The 17827-nt window shown below is 49.7% G+C and overlaps 1 protein-coding gene across 2 annotated transcripts in view; it reads left to right on the top strand.

Annotated features, from left to right (window-relative positions):
* The window catches only part of LOC119180002 (uncharacterized), a 68285-nt gene extending 51639 nt beyond the window's left edge, over positions 1–16646 (top strand). For both annotated transcript variants that reach the window (XM_075869586.1, XM_075869585.1), the window contains exon 11: positions 378–16646. In XM_075869586.1, the coding sequence (XP_075725701.1) occupies positions 378–475 (98 nt within the window). In that variant the 3' untranslated portion in view covers positions 476–16646. The remainder of the gene's footprint in view (positions 1–377) is intronic.
* Positions 16647–17827: the final 1181 nt, after the last annotated feature.

The following is a 17827-nucleotide window of genomic DNA, read 5'->3' as shown; positions in this document are numbered from 1 at the left end:
ACGCAATATGCGTTTATGTGTTGTCTTGAAAATACCCTTGATAATTCGGCATTTCGTCTGCTGGGATCTGTTTTCATAAAACGCAATTATGGTTGACAAGATGTGATCTAGGCAAAGGTGTGATTGCGTGTGCTGTTTGTAGTTTTTTTAATTGAAGCGCGTAGTGATTGCAGCGTAACAGAAGGCGAAGGTGGATGAAAAAACAATGTCTTGTCAGTGGGAACCAAAGCCAGATTATCAGGCATGAAAGGGATATAGTAGCATCGCACGCACTACCATGAGATTACACTACCATTGTTGCGGCTTATGGCTTTGCTTTCAAGCGTGTGTCTTATCTGGGTCACCCGCTTTCACGTTGCTATGTGTGCTCTGTGCAGCGCTGTCTGGCGAGTTGGCCGATGCTCCGGGATTCATGCTCAACCTGAACGGTCCGGTCTCGACCGAGGGCCAAACCACCTACGTCGTCTACACGTGAGACCCGGATTGCACCAAGTGCCTTTAGGAACTTGCCGTCTAGCTGCAAGACAGCAGTGCAACCCATGTGACGACACGCTTCACTTGATTCGGGGCCGAGACGAAAGCTAGCTAGGATTCCTCATAAATGCAGTGTTATGGATGTTAGTTCATGCTATTACCCCTGCGACCACTGAAGCACAGGAAATGAGAATTGTGGTGGTAGTACTGATTAGAGAATGCGATACGCATTTGCTCAGACAGATAGCATTGTATGTAATAAGATAGATTTGGCAATCTTTCCAGTGTTACATTTATTAGGAAAAAAGATTTTGTACCCATGAGATACTGTGTTAATACAAAACTGGATTCACATTGCCTCATGCAAGAGCTCTATGGCTTGTACATATTTTGCAGTTACGAACTGATAGCTCAAACTTAATGAGGACTGCCAGAGTTCTTGTGATTGGAATTTCGTGTCTTTTCAGTTTGCGAATAAGTTACCGTATTTACTCGCATAATAGGCGCACTTTTTTTCAGAAAATCCGGCTCGAAGTTAGGGGTGCGCCAATTACGCGGGGTAAAATTTTCGAAAATTTTTTCAAATTTTTTCAACTCGGTTCTCGCGCTTTAAATCTGCACACTTGTCAAGTAAAAGGCGACTTTATCGTTTACCAATTAATTCAGCATAAAACAAACATACCTACGTACCTTCTAATGAACAAGCGAGAGCTGTCAACTGCACACACACACGTAAAATTTATTTACACAAAAGTCGTAGCTGTTCCTCCTTTTCCCTATTCGGAGTCCGAGTCGGAGATCACACATTCATCCTCGCCGAGCGGGGATTCGTTTTCGGTGTCCGAATCATCCGCACCCCACAACATGTCATCCTCACTCGCATCCAGTGCGTTCGAGGTACCCGTCTTCTTGAAGCTTTTCCTGACGACTTCGTCGGAGATCGCCTGCCACGCTTCCACGATCCAAGCGCACAGCATTTCCACAGGCGGCCTCTTAATCTTACCACCGGTAGTCAGCTGATGTTGTCCTCCAGCCATCCAGGTGGTGTACAGCCTTCGAACATTGTCCTTGAAAGGTTTATTCAAGGACACGTCCAAAGGCTGCAGTATCGATGTGAGGCCGCCCGGAATCACTGCCAGATCTGTGCGCAGCTCCTTTAGCTCATCTCGTACGCGGTCTACTAGGTGCCCACGAAAACTGTCCAGGACAAGCATGGACGGCAACAACAGACCACCCGGCCGCCGAGCCCAGACTGTTTTCACCCAATCCACCATGAGTTCCGCGCTCATCCAGCCTTTTTCCTGGACTCTGACGTAGATGCCTTGAGGGAATTTTGCCTTTGGGAGCGTCTTACGTTTAAAAATAACGTAAGGCGGTAGCTTATGCCCATCCGCTGTCACCGCCAGCATTACGGTGCATCGTTGTTTATCAGCGCCAGACGTTCTGACGATGACGCTCCGTGCACCTTTCTCCTCCACTGTCGTGTTCCACGGCATATCAAAGCAAAGGGGGGTCTGATCAGCGTTGCCGATCTTGGACAAAATGAAGTCTTTCTGCTGTCAGAGCTTTATAACAAAACTGTGGAAGTCCACCACTTTGTCCTCATATGCTGCGGGCAAGCGCTGGCACAAGGTGGTCCGCCTTCGCAGTGCGAGGCCATGGCGCCGCATGAAACGAGTTGTCCATCCGGAGCTGGCTTTGAACTCTTTTGCTTCGATGTCCTGCGCTCGGGCTATTCTGCGCGCCTCAGTCTGCACAATATCCAACGACACAGCACAGCCGTCTTGTCGTAGCTCCCGTATATGCCGGACCAGTTGCTCTTCGACGTTCGGATACCTGCCGGTCTTGGCACCGCGGAAAGCCCGTCGTGTCTTCTTCGACGCCTTAAGTTTTTCTTCTTGGTCCCTCCAGTACCGAATACTGGTTTCTCCAACGTCGAAATGCCTGCTTGCAGCTCGGTTGCCGTGCTCCAGCGCGTACTGCACTGCCTTCAGTTTAAACCCAGCCGTGTAGCTCGCGTACTTCCCCATGGTGAAACCAAAGTTCAATACACGACCACAACATACGCACACCGCTTGCAAAATGGCGTTTCTTTCTTTTTCTCTGATGGTGGTGATGGCGATCGAGCCCCCGGCGTTGTACACGTGACCTCCAAAAAGCGCGGCGATTTGGGGGGTATCAGTAATTGATGGAACAGCCGTTTTTTTTTTTTTTTTTTGCTCATGGACGTTTTTTTTTTTTTTTTCAAGTTTTATTTCGACAAACACGTTGGTTAGGTCGTTGCACTTCGAATTTTTTTTATTTGCTCGTCAATTTGCCTTGTTTTTTTTCTTCAGGGTACGGGGACCGCGTTCCAACTGTACCGCTAGGGGTAGAATCGTTTCTGATCACGGCCAAGTTCGGGGTGCGGCTATTATGCGCGGAATTAAAAAAAAATCCAATTTTCCGCGACCAAACTAGGGGTGCGCCTATTATGCGAGTGCGCCGATTATGCGAGTAAATATGGTACTTCATTTCAAAAGTGGTCGAGAACGCTTTTCGGTGCTTTGTTGTGCAACACTGCTGATTTTGACTGTTGTCATTATTTTGCTACAAGCCTAAGAAAGTCGAGTTAATGTATCTGCCAAAGCTCTACCTTCTGGCAACATCAGCAGATGTTGGCTGCCTTCTACTCTATGAATGTTGGTGCATTTGTTCGAACAGTTGTTAAGTGACCAATGAAGGGGTTCCAGCTACCATTTTTTTTATACCCCCTCCCCTCTAAAGAACCTCGCCAATTCGTACAGTAGACTGCGGCGATCACGTTTTTTCATATATTGAAAGTGCTGCACGTCGCGCAGACCCTTCACTTTAAAAAAACAATTCTCACAACTATTTTGTTCCGACCAATCGTACGCACAGTGACGCAAACTTTCCCGGGGGCAACTATCACTAAGCTTGTCGATTGATCCTTTGCGCTACAAAACGGCGCCTTGGTCCTGCGTTGCTGCAGTTTTGACCATGCAGTCCGCATTTTTGTTTTCTTGTGTGTTGTGGGACCGTCCTATGTACGGCTGACGCAGAAGCCTATAGCTAATGTTTCAGCCGCACACAGTCGTTCCGTGCACGGTTAACGTCCCCCAACCGTAGCTTGCCTCATTGCAGCTACTACTACGGGTTCGGGCGAATAAGGCAACTGGCCAGATCAACAACAAACACTTTATTGCTAAGCGTTAGCAATCGCGCGTCACTGTCGCGGGGAGATACTACAGATAACAAAGGTGTTGACGCTTACACCTCGGTCGTGGACGTCCTCGGCTCGCAGGAGGGGTTGCGGGTTCGTCCTCCTGGGATGGTCGCTGGTGTCAGAGAGTGAGCGCCCGTTTGCCCGCTCGTTTTGTTCCCCGACCCGATTTCCCTTTCCCTGACGAGAATGGCACCTTTCCTCGCTGAGGGAGAGGGGAACCTGTTCCTGGCGCCGGGAAAAGGGGGGGGGAATCGCACGCGCCGGCCGTGGGGGAAGGGGTCCCCGCAACCAGGCGCGTGCGCTGCCCTAAAAGGGAAAGGGAGGCTGGGCGCACCTGCTCCCCACATCTCCTCCCCCCTTAAGAAGGCCCCCGAACGACAGAGACTGCAAAGAGGGAATAATTCGTTTTATTCGTCCTCTAGATAGGCCAGAAGGGCCTGGTCTACGTCCATGCCCTCGGACCGTTCGGTGTCTGCCGCGGGCACCGCCGGAGCCCCCACCGCTCTCTCACCCGCCTCCAAGGTCATTGACGCCACCTCCGGTGTCAATGCAGCCGCCACCAATGTCTCTCCCGGCCCCGCCGCCCCCCGCTCTACGGTAGCCGTTATTGATAGCGGCGCAGGCGGACTCTCGCTGGACGCGTGGCCTGAGGCAACTCTCAGCAGCCACTGCGCGAAGTCCGCCTCCTGGGCCGCCCGCGCCAGCATGGCCCGAACCGCGGCGCCGGAGCGCTCCTGGGATGATTCGCGGCTGGATGGTTGGGTAGCCTGGGTGCGGTGCCGGTGTAATTTCCCCAATTCGTGGGAGTTATGGATCACCACGGCGCCGCACTCGCAGAACCGCGTCCCTGCGGGCCCTGGAAGGCAAGCCCCGTTAGCCCTCCGGTCCGCGTCCTCTACCGTGCGCCCCTGAAAAGGGCGATACAGGTGCGCTGGGGCGACCCCAACTCGGGCCCTTTCCTGCCGGCGCCAGGGCCTCGAGGAGACGTAAGACACCGGAGGGTCGCCTCCATCCTGGCTGGTCCAGGTTGCCACGTCTCGGTGGTTGCGGCCGTGAGGCGATGCGGTCGGCTCGCCGCGTTGGGACCCTGGTCTCGTTCCCTGTGAACCGGCGGGTCGTGATGGTGACGGCGAAGCCGAGAGTTGGTGACCAGGCGGCAGCGCGCGCGGACCCCCTCGGTGGCGGCGGCTCGAGTGGCTCTGCCTCGGCGTTCGCGGCCGGGCCGCAGTGGGGTAGGGCTGCCATGTGGACGTTGGTGGGGGTGGGGGCTGGCCGTAAGGAGGTGGTCTCCTCTCCTTGCTGTTCCGGCGGTGCTGTTCCCAATGGCGCTCCATCTGTTCGGTGAGAGTGATACAGATAAAGAACGACAGGTTAACAATCGCACATGTGTTGCGCGCTAACCCTTGCACCCCGCGTCGAACATATCAAACGCGGCCTACCGTGCATAGTTGCCTCCGACTGTTACGCAGGAAGTAGCGCGGTTCTGGGCTCCCGACCCGGTGTCGAACCATCTCACCCGCCGCGCGCGGCTTGGAGGGGGACTGACCGTAGTCCTCATGCGCCTCCCGTGCTATGTAGCGTTTCAAGTCACATACATGCACCGGTCCGCCGCTCGGTTTGCCTTTCATGTTCGCGAGTCGATAAACGAGCGAAGAAACTTTCTCTCGCACTCGGTACGGCCCGGACCATTTCGGTGCCAGCGAGGCAGCAAACTGTTTGCTAGCATTACTGAGAACATGATGGCGCCGCATCACCAGATCGCCCACTTCGTAGTGTACGTTCCTACGCGTGCGGTCATACTGCGCCTTCTGCTGTGCCCTAGCAGTGCGGAGATTATGTCGAGCTTTATGTAAAGCTTCCGCTAGCTTCTCGCGCAGCTGCGTTGCGTATTCAGCGCGTGCTGATGTCGCCACTGGCACTCCACTGCGGTCCGCGAGTACGGTCTCCATCGGATTCGGCAGTTCTCTCCCCAAGTTCAGAGAAGAAGGCGCATACCCAGTCGATCGGTTTACGGTCGATCGTAATGCAAAACCGATCTCTGGAAGATAGGTATCCCAGTCCTTATGTCTTTCAGAGAACGCGACAAGCATGTGCTTGATGTTGCGATTGACTCGCTCCGTGGGGTTCGACTGAGCATGGTAGGTGGTTGTTTTCTTGTGCTTAATGCCCAACGCGGCGCACGTGTCAACAAACACCTTCGCAGTGAAATAAGACGCGTTGTCTGTAATCAACTGCTCGGGGAACCCGAACCTGGTAAAAACCTCCATCAACTTCTCTAAAATCACTCGAGCCGTCAGCTTCCTAAGGGGAAAAAGTTCTACCCATTTAGTGAAGTGATCCGTGATCACCAGCAAGAACTTATTTCTGCTAGGAGTTGAGGGGTACGGGCCCATTACGTCACACGCTGCGATTTGCCAGGGAGTCTGACTGTTAATCGGTTGCATGAGGCCGGGCGGACGTCCTCCTCGCGGCTTGACGCTTTGGCACACACGACATGAACGGGCGTAGCGAATCACATCCCGCTTCATACCTGGCCAGGTAGCGAGGCGACACAACTTAGCGTAAGTCTTAGGGCCGCTCGCATGCCCACCAATGCACGAGTCATGAAAGTAGCGAAGAAGCGCTCCTCTCAACGCGCGCGGTATCACGACTTTAAATGACTCACTTGTGTCATCGTCGGATGGAATGTACCTCAGCAGGACGCCGTCAGAATCTAGCAGATATGAATCCAGCGCGCTCACAGCACTACCAGCTGTTGCCGAGCGCTCCGCACCGACAGCAATACCAGCTGCCCCCTTGTGCGCGGTGGCCTCACTACCACCCGGCTCCCGGAGCCCGTCGAACACCTTTCGACAAAATGGATCTTTCTGCTGAGCTTCTAACAGCTCCCTTCTGCTGAAAACAACCCCTGCGCTAACGACAGCCTCTACGTGGTTCACGCTCTTAGCTCGAACTAACGTTTGCTCCGCTGTTTGCGTTAGCGCGAGTGTCTCGCTCTCAGTTCGTTCCGAATTAGTCGCGTGACTTGCCTCGTGTCGAACTGGAGCACGCGATAGTGCGTCGGCCGCGGCATTGTTCTTACCCTTGCGGTAGCGGACGGTGAAGTCATAACGCTGCAGCAACAATGCCCAACGCGCCAATCGGCCACTTGGTTCGTTCAAACGCCTCAACCACGTGAGCGCCATGTGGTCCGTTTCAATCACAAACGCAACTCCGTCTATGTAAAAGTCAAACTTACGGAGAGCAAAAACTATCGCCAGACACTCTTTCTCGGTTACTGAGTAGTTCCTCTCCGCCGGTGTCAACGTACGGCTCGCGAACGCAATCGGTCGGAGGGAACCTCCATGCTCCTGAAGCAAAATTGCTCCTAAGCCCAGGTCGCTTGCATCGGTGTGAATAACAAACTCCCTGTTCAAATCGGGTAGCTGCAGCTGAGCCGTGTTGGCCAGCAACTTCGTGAGGCGACGCAGTGCGGCCTCTTGCTCTTGGCTCCAAGCCCAACGCTCACCATTCCTCAAGAGCTTCGTTAAAGGCGCCTGCACTGCCGCGCAATCTGGAATGAATTGGCGATAAAAATTCACCATCCCCAAAAAGCGCCTCAGCTCACCGACATTGTTCGGCGATGGATAGCTCACTATCGCTTCAAGCTTACCCTTATCCGGCAAAATGCGACCCTCGTCAAGCGTAAATCCCAATAATGTTATTCGGGTCGCCGCTATCTGAGCTTTGTTTGGGTTCAAAGTGATGCCCGCAGACCTCAGCCGTTCTAGAACGTCTCTCAAGTGGCGCACGTGCTCTTCGAACGTTTTCGAGTAAACCACTATGTCGTCTAGATATGCGAGTGCGTGCTGCCACTTTGCATCTCCCAAAACACGGTCCATTAGCCTCTGATACGTAGCGGGAGCGCCCACCAAGCCAAACGACATTCTCCTGAATTGGAAAAGTCCTCTGTGGCACGTGAAAGCTGACTTCTCTTTATCCCGCTCGTCCATCTCAACCTGAAAATATCCGCGGCTAGCATCGAGCGTTGTGAAGTACTTCGCCCCGCCTAGATTGGATACTAACGATGAAATGGAGGGAAGAGGATACGCGTCCTTCTTCGTAATTTCATTCAGCCTGCGGTAGTCTACACAAAGGCGATACGTATCATCTTTCTTTGGAACTAGAACTACCGGGAAACCCCATGGGCTGTTTGACCTCTCAACTACGCCTGTTTCGATGAGTTCGTCCAAGGCGGCGTCTAGTGCTTTCCGCTTAGCTAAGCTGATTGGTCGGGGATTGCATTTCCAAGGGCGTGCATCACCCGTGTCAATTCTATGCTTAACCAGCGTAGTGCGGCCGGGACAGTCAGTAAACATCGCGTCATATTCGTACAACAGCGACGACAGCTGCGCTCGTTCCCCCTCTAGTAGGCTCTGTGCCTGTACCAAAAGCGGGTGCACTGCCCTTTCCTGCAGCGCAGCACATTGCTCCGGCGGGGCGTTTACTCGCTTTCTCGGCGCGCTTTCCTCCTCGCGTACTCGCGCCTCTCCCTGCGATTGGCATGCTTTTGTCAATGCGGAGGCCTTCGAAAAAAGCTTCAGCGCGTCTCCGTCGCGCTCTCGGTAACCACCGTTTGCAATGTCAATGACAATACCCGACTTAGCGAGGAAGTCTCGACCCAGGATTAGAGACATTGACAGCCCTGGAAGATGCACGAAACGTTGTCGCCTCACGCGTCTGTCCCAGCGGATCACTAGCCTAGCCGCGCCGCTCGATTGTGCTGTGCCCGTAGCTAGACGGAAGATGGTGTTGCTTTGCCTCAAGCGGATGTTGTTCTCGCGGAGATGGTGCAACACATCGTCACCGAATAAAGAAGCGCTTGCCCCAGTATCCAAAAGTGCTACGAACTTTTTCCGAGCTATCGTTAACTCGATTAGCGGCGCGGGCGAGTCTACGGCATCACCTGCGCGACAGACCGACGGTGCAAGTGATCCGAACGCATCGGTAGGATTACTAATCGCCGCGCGGGGTCCCATGTGGATCACCGGCGGCGCCGTCCGTTTCCCGAACCGCGCGTTTGCTCCTGACCCGGCGTGCGGTCGCATTCGCGAGCGATGTGCCCTGGCGCGCCGCACCGATAGCAAGGACCGCGGACACCACGCCGGTTCGCTCGTAACTCGCCTCGATCAGGTGGTCCTCGCTCTGGATTGCGCCGCTCGTTAGGCCTCGCGTCAACCACGTGCTCCTGCCTTGGAATGTCACGCGCAGGGGCGGCGTGTGCCGTACGGAGCGCGTAAGCGTAGGGGTCTAAAGCGCGGTTTGACAGCTCCCAACCGCGTGACACGTGCTCATCAGCGTACGATGCTGATGCGTTACCCCTAAACGCTTCTGAAGTCACTGCGCCGCCGTTCCATGCACAGCGAGGCTCGATTGACTGCGCGGCGGGCGGAGGGGGGCGATACGAACGCGCTGCGAGGATGTCCCCTTGTATGCGCTTCGCCTCGGTGGCGAGCTCTTCGAGGTCTGCGAACCTGCATCCCCTGAAGTGCGCCGCGAAAGTCGGGTGCGCCTGTCGGGTAACACGCTCGACCTTTTCCGCGTTGGTGGCGTGAGGGTTCGCGAGACGATACAATTCGTCCATCGCCCGTACGTATTCCAGCAAGGATTCGTCCGGATGCTGGGTGCGCAGCTCCAACTCCCTCCGCAAACGCCACTCATAATTAGCCGGTAGGAATTCGCCGCGAAAGCTTTCGCGGAACTCTTCTACCGTACGGGCGCGATGTCCGGTTAGTCGGAACCACCGAGCCGCTTGCTCCGTGAGCGACACCGGGACCACGCGCTCGAGAAGTTCGGCATCAGAAAGACCCGTCGCCTGCTGATAATGGAGCAACCGGTCGAGATACTCGTTGGCGCTCTTGCAGTCGTGGTAACCCGTGTAGGTCGGAACGTCTACCTTGACACGTGGTCGCACATTTTGCACGGGGGCCTGCGCTGTGTTCTGCAGGGCGCTCGCGAGGCTTTGCATAACTGACAGCGCATTCTGTAAGAGTACCTCGCTCGAGGGCAAACTGTTGCCCGAAGACTCGCCTATAGTTGAGGCGCGTGTCGTAACTTGTGGCGGCGCCTCTCTGTTCGCGTCGCGAGATGCCGGAGCGCCATGCGGGCCGCTCTCCGTCGTAGGCCTACTCTCTGCTAACGCGGTCTCTGCACCCTCCTGATCATCCCGCGTGAAACGACCAAGCTCTACGCTGTCGGAAAGTCCTAACAGTACCCCCGCGTTAGCCAAAGGATCGCCACTCTGCGACGCGACATCCGACAACATTGACAAATCTTGGAATTCCGACATGCCTATTATCCTACGTGTGGAAGAGCGCCCTGGCACTTGCTCGCGTCCACAGAACTAGCCGCGTTGCCAAATTCGCTACGTTGGGCGCCAGATGTTGTGGGACCGTCCTATGTACGGCTGACGCAGAAGCCTATAGCTAATGTTTCAGCCGCACACAGTCGTTCCGTGCACGGTTAACGTCCCCCAACCGTAGCTTGCCTCATTGCAGCTACTACTACGGGTTCGGGCGAATAAGGCAACTGGCCAGATCAACAACAAACACTTTATTGCTAAGCGTTAGCAATCGCGCGTCACTGTCGCGGGGAGATACTACAGATAACAAAGGTGTTGACGCTTACACCTCGGTCGTGGACGTCCTCGGCTCGCAGGAGGGGTTGCGGGTTCGTCCTCCTGGGATGGTCGCTGGTGTCAGAGAGCGAGCGCCCGTTTGCCCGCTCGTTTTGTTCCCCGACCCGATTTCCCTTTCCCTGACGAGAATGGCACCTTTCCTCGCTGAGGGAGAGGGGAACCTGTTCCTGGCGCCGGGAAAAGGGGGGGGGAATCGCACGCGCCGGCCGTGGGGGAAGGGGTCCCCGCAACCAGGCGCGTGCGCTGCCCTAAAAGGGAAAGGGAGGCTGGGCGCACCTGCTCCCCACATGTGTTGCCCTCTGCTATTTCGTAGATCACAAGACTACCGAGAGTAGTGGTATTGCCAGAACAAAAGCCTTCGAGATAAAGAAGCGTGTCGCCATTTCACTGCTAGAGGAGGGGTGCTCCTTGAACTGTGCTTTCTGCCCACACAGCTGTGACACGTGCTCATGTGGAGGAAGCCCTGCCTGGTCGGCTGCGCGTTTATGTATCTCTAGCGTCGTGTCGCGTTGCCGAAGTGGGCGGAGTCTGGACAAAGGGCCGCATCTTCCCCTCCCTATGGTGGAGAAGGGTGGTGAGACCGCGCGAAAAACTTTAACCCTGCTGAAACGAATGTTCAAACCCCTGCAATTTCTTTATTATGACAAGTATTCTCAAAACTTTTGTGCCAGCATAGTCACGTAACAAAACTCCACATATTTTTCCTCTTTATCATTTTTGGACCTCTGGGGTTGTACTGGCCCTTTAGGGCTTCCATTCCTCAAAGGGGCCCCACAAAATTTGTTTTAACATAGTTGGAAAACATTGTCAATCGGTAGTCAAGGCATCTGTGAACATGTGGTTCGCGCACTATTGTACTGCAAATAGCAGTAAATAGATAACAGGATAATTGTGGGCAATGCAAGGCAATGTTATCTACACATCATTTAAATTCCAAGCTGACCTATATTCAACCTGTGGTCGTGTATTGCAAGCAGATTTAAGGTTAAACGTACTCGCATTTGTTGATGACCGTTCTTTACGCGAGTGGACACCAGCTTTTAAATCATCTCATCCAACTCTTCGGACAGTTGACGTCTTGGCAGTAGATATACTCCATTTCATACATAAGGTGCAACGCTGTGAAGGCTAGGCAAGTAGTCCGTAAAGAAAACACGAGGTGTTGCTCCGCCCGGTTTCGTAGACGAGTGGTCTGACGCGTCGCTCCGGAGAGGTCACCGTAGTTTTGAAGTGCATGGGTTCAAATCCACGTGGTGCCATTTTTTAAAAATAATTTTTGCGAGTTCAATTCGAAATCTTGTTTTTTTTTTCAGTAACTTCAACTTACTTACTAACAGCTTTGATGTGCAAAGCTTCGAAAAAATTCGTGCAGGAGACGTGGTCGAGGACGCAGAGCTGGACGCCATTTTTTCGAAGCTGCCACAACAAGTAAAAAAAAACTGTGGCGTGGGTCGCGCGGAGAGCGAAAACCTGATACGAAAGCGACAAACATAAATTACCAACTCGCATATTTGGATTGTTTATCCGACAACACAGGCGTTTGTTTTTTAACCTGATGACAAATATGTATGCTTAGAAGTTTCCCGAGAAGCATTTATTGATTCTCGTACACCCCAAGCGACGCACTACTTTTTGGTCGCGGCAGTACACAGCGCGAACAAGAGCACTAGCTTTGACAGCGTTGCACATGATGTATGAAACGGAGTATAGTATGTGCGGTCTGTTGCAGAGGTAAATTTTGGGAAACTTTCTTGTGCAGTTTTATCCTACAGCAGCATCTCTTTATGCTGAATAACGACGACTTTTTTTTTGTTCTCCCTGCTATTTGTAAATAATATGTAACTGTATGTTTCACCACTGACATGCAACAGTAGCTGTAAACTTATAATTGTGTAAAAATTTGGTCTTACTGGACTGCTTAGGAAAAGTTCCTGTGTGGTATCTCGACCACAACCTGATTTGTAGCTGTCAAATACGTGGCAGTGCCTTGTCATTTTTACTGGGCATGTTGGGTTCAAGCAAGTTTCAAGCACATGCATCGTGTGCCAGTTGTACCTGCCAGGGGATATGCAGTCTTCCAGTGCGTTATTGTGGTGTGTTTTGGTACTAGATTAAACTTAATGTGAATATTCTTCTTTTATCTCTCTTTTAAAGCAATGTATTTGGTGTTCTGATTCTTTTGCGAACTGTCGTTTATAAGCAGGATTTTAGCGCACATCTCATTCCTACATTTTCAAAGACGATTGTCTTTATTAGGATACTTCAAGGCAGAAATGTAGATCTATGTCACACGATTCGGCCACCTGGCTAAAGTTTAAGCGCTTGCTGAACACTTGGCCATTTTCAACTGGTGATTGCATTGATACTTTTGAACATTGTCGGTCAAAAAGCAAATATTATGCATATCTGAGGAGCAACAGCAGTGCGTAAGTGTTAGGTGGTGTGTTCCTTTACTGGAAAGTATATAAATACGTAATTATAACGAGAAGTGTTTTTTACTCTGTGAAAATGCGATACTATGCATGAAAATTTGTTGAGGATATGGTGGTGCCACCTGGCAGTAGTCCTGGGATCTGCACAACCTCATGCTTGCTGACGACATTCCCAAATGACATTTATATCTCATGCAGTGCCTCCTCTATTCTATCAATGCCAGCCAGATGCAGCCTATTCAACATAGCAGACGTGCTGTCTGAGGCAAGACAAAACCTAAATGGCGCTCTACCGTCTTTCGATTACATTTCCAGGGACTGGCGCAGATACGCGGCCAATTTTTTTCTTTCTTTGTCATTACATCGCTATGCAAACTTCTAGATTTTGTAGAAACAGACATTGAGTAGAAACAGACATTGAGCGTTTGTTCTGAGTTTTTTACGCTACAAGTCGTGGTTGAAAGCTCACTCAAGTCATATATTGAAATAATGACCCGTAGCATTACTCAAGGAATGTCACTCAATAGCATAGTCACTAGGGGTGTGCGAACATTGATATTTTCGAATATATTTTGAATACAAGTATGTCAAAAAACTGTCTTTGAATATTGAAGTGCAACCCATTTTATGCTTGGGAATTTCATAATTTTTTCACTTCACTTAACAGTTTTCCTTCCTCAGGCGTATCTGCATCATGAAAAAGATGCAAAACAAGTAACAATAGCTTTCAATAATCTTTTGAAACAAATTAATGAATTTGCATGTCACTAGGCAGCAGCATGTAAAAAATGCTTTTTTTGACACTAATTATGAATTATTCTGAAGAATTAGCTTGGAATATTTCAAAAGAGCGCTTTTCACATGCTTTTCTGCTTGTCTGAAAAACCAAAGAAGACACTCACCCTTTTACGATATCATAATCACCCATTTTCATTTTTTTGCAAACATCTAAATTGTTTTGTGAACACGTGTGATCAATATTATAGCTCTTCACAGGGCTCGAAAGTAGAACATAGGCTGTATAAGAGACCTATGGAATAAGGCATAGTAAAAAAAGTTGCTCTGAAGGGTGAAGCAATGACTTCGATCGCAATTGGAAAGTCGTACGAAGTAAGACTGACAGCTAACTTCTTTAGGATTTGATACCTCATAAATGTACAAAATGCAGCTGTAAGGGAATGCAGCTGCTCCAGGGAGAGAGAGAGAGAGAAAACTATTAAAAAAAATAAATTCGGTCAATTACGTCAGACATGGCCCGTCACCCCTAGTCGTCAGCCGGAATCCCTCGGGACACGGCAGCAGCAAGGGCTTGACTGAAAAGTATATCTCGCTGCCCTAGTCGTCAGCCGGAATTCCTCGGGACACTGCAACAGCAAGGGCTTGACTCATTAGTATATCTCGCTGCCCTAGCCGTCAGCCGGCATTTCTCGAGACATGGCAGCAGCAAGGGCTTGACTGATCATATCTCGCTGAGCGTTGGGGTCTGGGATGCGGAGCAGGGCCTCCCAGGATTCTATTGTGGGGACCATTATTTGACTTGCACATGTCCCCACCATGTGGACCAAATTCGCCAGCTCATCACGAAATTTACACTGAGACTGGAACACTGTGGACAGCCAATTGCTGTAAAGTACGAGGTTTGGGAAAACCCCGGTCTGTAGCGTTCGTCACATAACTGTTTTTCTTACTGAGTGAGCTGTCCACTCCCGGGTATGCTTGCCGATGTAGCTAATAGTGTGCTACAATTTCATGATGAGCGGGCATATGCTCCGGGGGAGGAGGAGCTTCCTTTGCTGATACTGGGGAAGGTGGTAAAGCCCTGGTCGGCTAGCTGGCCGAAATAGTGGACTTGCTTGGAGGCCCCGATGAGGAAGATGAGCCACTAGACGAACAGCCTTGTGCAATACCAACTGTGGTACAAACGCAAGAAAGCCTATGTCTGTCGCAAAATTGAGGGGAGTGCGTGAGCAGCGGTGACCAGGACCTCGTAATTTGCTTAAACAAACTGGAGCAGGCACTCCTTGCGCTTAGCCGAAGTACCAAACAAAGCCAGCTGACTCATTTTTTTGTGCGTGAATAAAGGTTTGTTTCACTGAATGCCACTTCTGGGAAGTTCTCATGGCTAGTTTATAGCATCTTGATAAGCTTTTATGGGGCAGTTGCGTATATAGAATTACTGCTTATATCGAATTTTTTTGCCGTCCCGCTGACTTTGTTATAACAAGGGTTTGCTGTACATCTTCACAGGCACGCCATCATGTTGTTTTGCTTTAAAGATAAGAAGGCTTATCAGTTAGTATTTGAATTTGTCTGAATACCCAAGGCCATTTTTCGTCATGGCCAAATGTTCTGTAAAATTGAAATATGTACTTTTCAAGTTGATTGTACATTGAATAAGAAAAAATATCTAGTCCGTATTCAATATTCCCAATATTCGCACACCTCTAATAGTTACATATAAGTAGTGTTCACTATTATCATGCCTTGCATTTCATACAGATATAAAATGGTAAAGAGGACACATGTGCTGGTTTTGCTCAAGTGATAGAACAGTGCCCTTTAAAAGTTGATAAAGTTATTTTTGGGTTATGATAATAATGTTTATTCTACTTTGTTTAGAGGGGCTGTCGCATGTCAGTTGTCTTTCTTTCGTTACAGAGGGTGTGTTCCATTCACAGTTTTTGAAAATTACTGAGATGTATGAATCAACTGTCACCAAATTGAGTTCAAGGCTACTTTCAAAGGGACACTAAAGAGCGAAACGCTTTTTCTTGTATTAGTAAAGTACAATTTCACAATCTCGAAAACACCACTTTTACCACAACACAACACTTAGTAAGCGAGAAAACACGCAAAAAGAAACTGTGGGTGGAGACGCCACCTTGAGATTCCCGCACCAAACATTGTGGCGTCGTAAATATTTGAAGGTATCTACTGGGTCCTGCATAGCTTATAATCACTAAAATTGAAAAAATTGAAGTACATTGTAATCTGTTGGTGTCATAGATTTAGCATACAAAGTCTCGGAAAATTTCATTGAGCCAATGTCGCGAAAATCCGAAAGATACATTGTGGAATTTCTTACGTCATGCGCAGAGATTACGGGGCGAAATGTAGGAGGGAGATTTTGACCTTGATTTTCTCCGCTAATAATGAATCTATTACAGTGAAACTTGTCACATTAGAGTTCCTAGAGCGCAGTTTATCAATCTTAAACAACTCGTTTCTCTCTTTGAGGTCCCTTTAACCATTTCTCATCCTGTTCTTCTTTTTTTGTGCTTTGCTTAGCTGGTATAGGTCTTGACGTGTTCGATGCCCACTCCAACTAAATGTGAGTTCGGTTGCTTTTGGTAAACATGGCCCAGCATTACTTCGGTATCCAACTTGTGTTGGGCAGTCATGGAAGAGAAGTACCTGATAAATTAAGAGCCGTCGAAGTTGCCGCAATCTGGTTCTTGTAATTCCTGTCTTTTAGCATCCTTATAGCTCTTATTTTTACATGTGTTGCGCATCATGACTTTTCTAGTGCGAATTGTGCGTGCATGTAAATGCCTATATGTAACTTTCTTTTTACAAACACTGCTGCTTTGACTCCTCATTTGAGAAACAAGTTGTTTTCACTTCCTGAATGCCGAAATGTCTCGGTTCCTCTGTCTGTTTTTTTTGTTTTGTGTGTTTTTTTGCAAACAAATGGGGCATTAGCTTGTGGTCACCTTTTTAGACCAGTCTCCAGAGAATCCTAATGAATGTATGAAAGAATGTTTGATAGACTGATGCAAAGTGTGGACGCATGTGAATTGGTCAATTGTGCATTCTTTATAAAATAAGGTCCTCTTTTGAGCACTGTGTCGCTCTCTTTTTTGTCTGCCAAGACTTTCAAAGTCTACAGGACTTTTGCTTTTTAAAAATATTTTGAAGTGTTTCTGCAAGAAATGTACTTTTTTTTTTGTCCTATGGTAGGGTAGCCTTCACCTGGTGGATAATTGCAAGAATTTCAAATGTGGAAGAAAATGTTTATGGGAGGGAAGCCATATTCAATTTACAGGAGCAAGGATCGTTAGATTGCCAGGATCAATGCAGCTATATAAGCTCTGCTTACGATTTGAAAAGCAAACGGCAAAAAAAAAAAAGATAAAAACTCAATTCTCTCGAAATCCACCTGGTACAAGATAACGTTGCCCCTCGTGTTATCTCGGAATGTCGCACTTGAAATTCTTTTTTGGTATTCACTTCGTGTTGTGGTTACAGATACAGAGATTCTCTGTTGCGGTTTTGAGATAGATAATTTGTTCTCACCTGACTTGTGTGGAAGATGCAGCAATGCAAAAGAAGAAAAAAGAGATGGCACATGTTGACAGCCACCGCTAAGAGGGGCACAGTGGTGGCCTTTTCATATGAGATGAGGTAAAACAGAAAGGTTTAAGGGAACAGGAAAGAGAATGAAAATTGAACGAATACGCAGAAGCTACACATCAATAAGTAGAAACACAAATATTTGGCTCTAAGTAGGAGGCGAATTCACTCATGTTCTCGTGAAGGTTAGCCAGGCTCGATGGGTCACGTAGAGTAGTCCATCTTCCTGCTAAGGGCTGCACATTCGAGTCCACAGTTTGTATTCCTTTATTAACAATGCTCACTGTGTAACGAATGCCAGGCATTCTCGCATCTTTGAGTGTCTCGGAGGAGCCATTAGTGTTACACAGCAAACTGTCCGCACGTTCATAATATTGTCCCTGTATATGCTATCACAGGGAACATATACAGTAACTCTAGTCCATGGCACTGCCTGCCTACACACAACAACTGTTACAAATGGAGTGCGTCAAAAAAGACTGCGCCGGCCAGTCATGCACCGCGATTCAAGGTGCCAGCAACGATCACTTTACCAAAGCGAACACTATTTCAGCTCTTTCACAAACAGCACATGCCGTGAAAGTGAACACTGGGAAACATAGCGAGAATTCGAGTAGCTAACGCTGCTGCCACCGGCGTGCGTCCCTCTGCGTAGTAGAACGTGTT

Source organism: Rhipicephalus microplus, chromosome 7, assembly GCF_043290135.1.
Source record: "Rhipicephalus microplus isolate Deutch F79 chromosome 7, USDA_Rmic, whole genome shotgun sequence".
Taxonomy (NCBI): Eukaryota; Metazoa; Arthropoda; class Arachnida; order Ixodida; family Ixodidae; genus Rhipicephalus; species Rhipicephalus microplus.
Note: the sequence above shows the minus strand (reverse complement) of the source record. Positions and strands in the feature narration are given on the sequence as shown.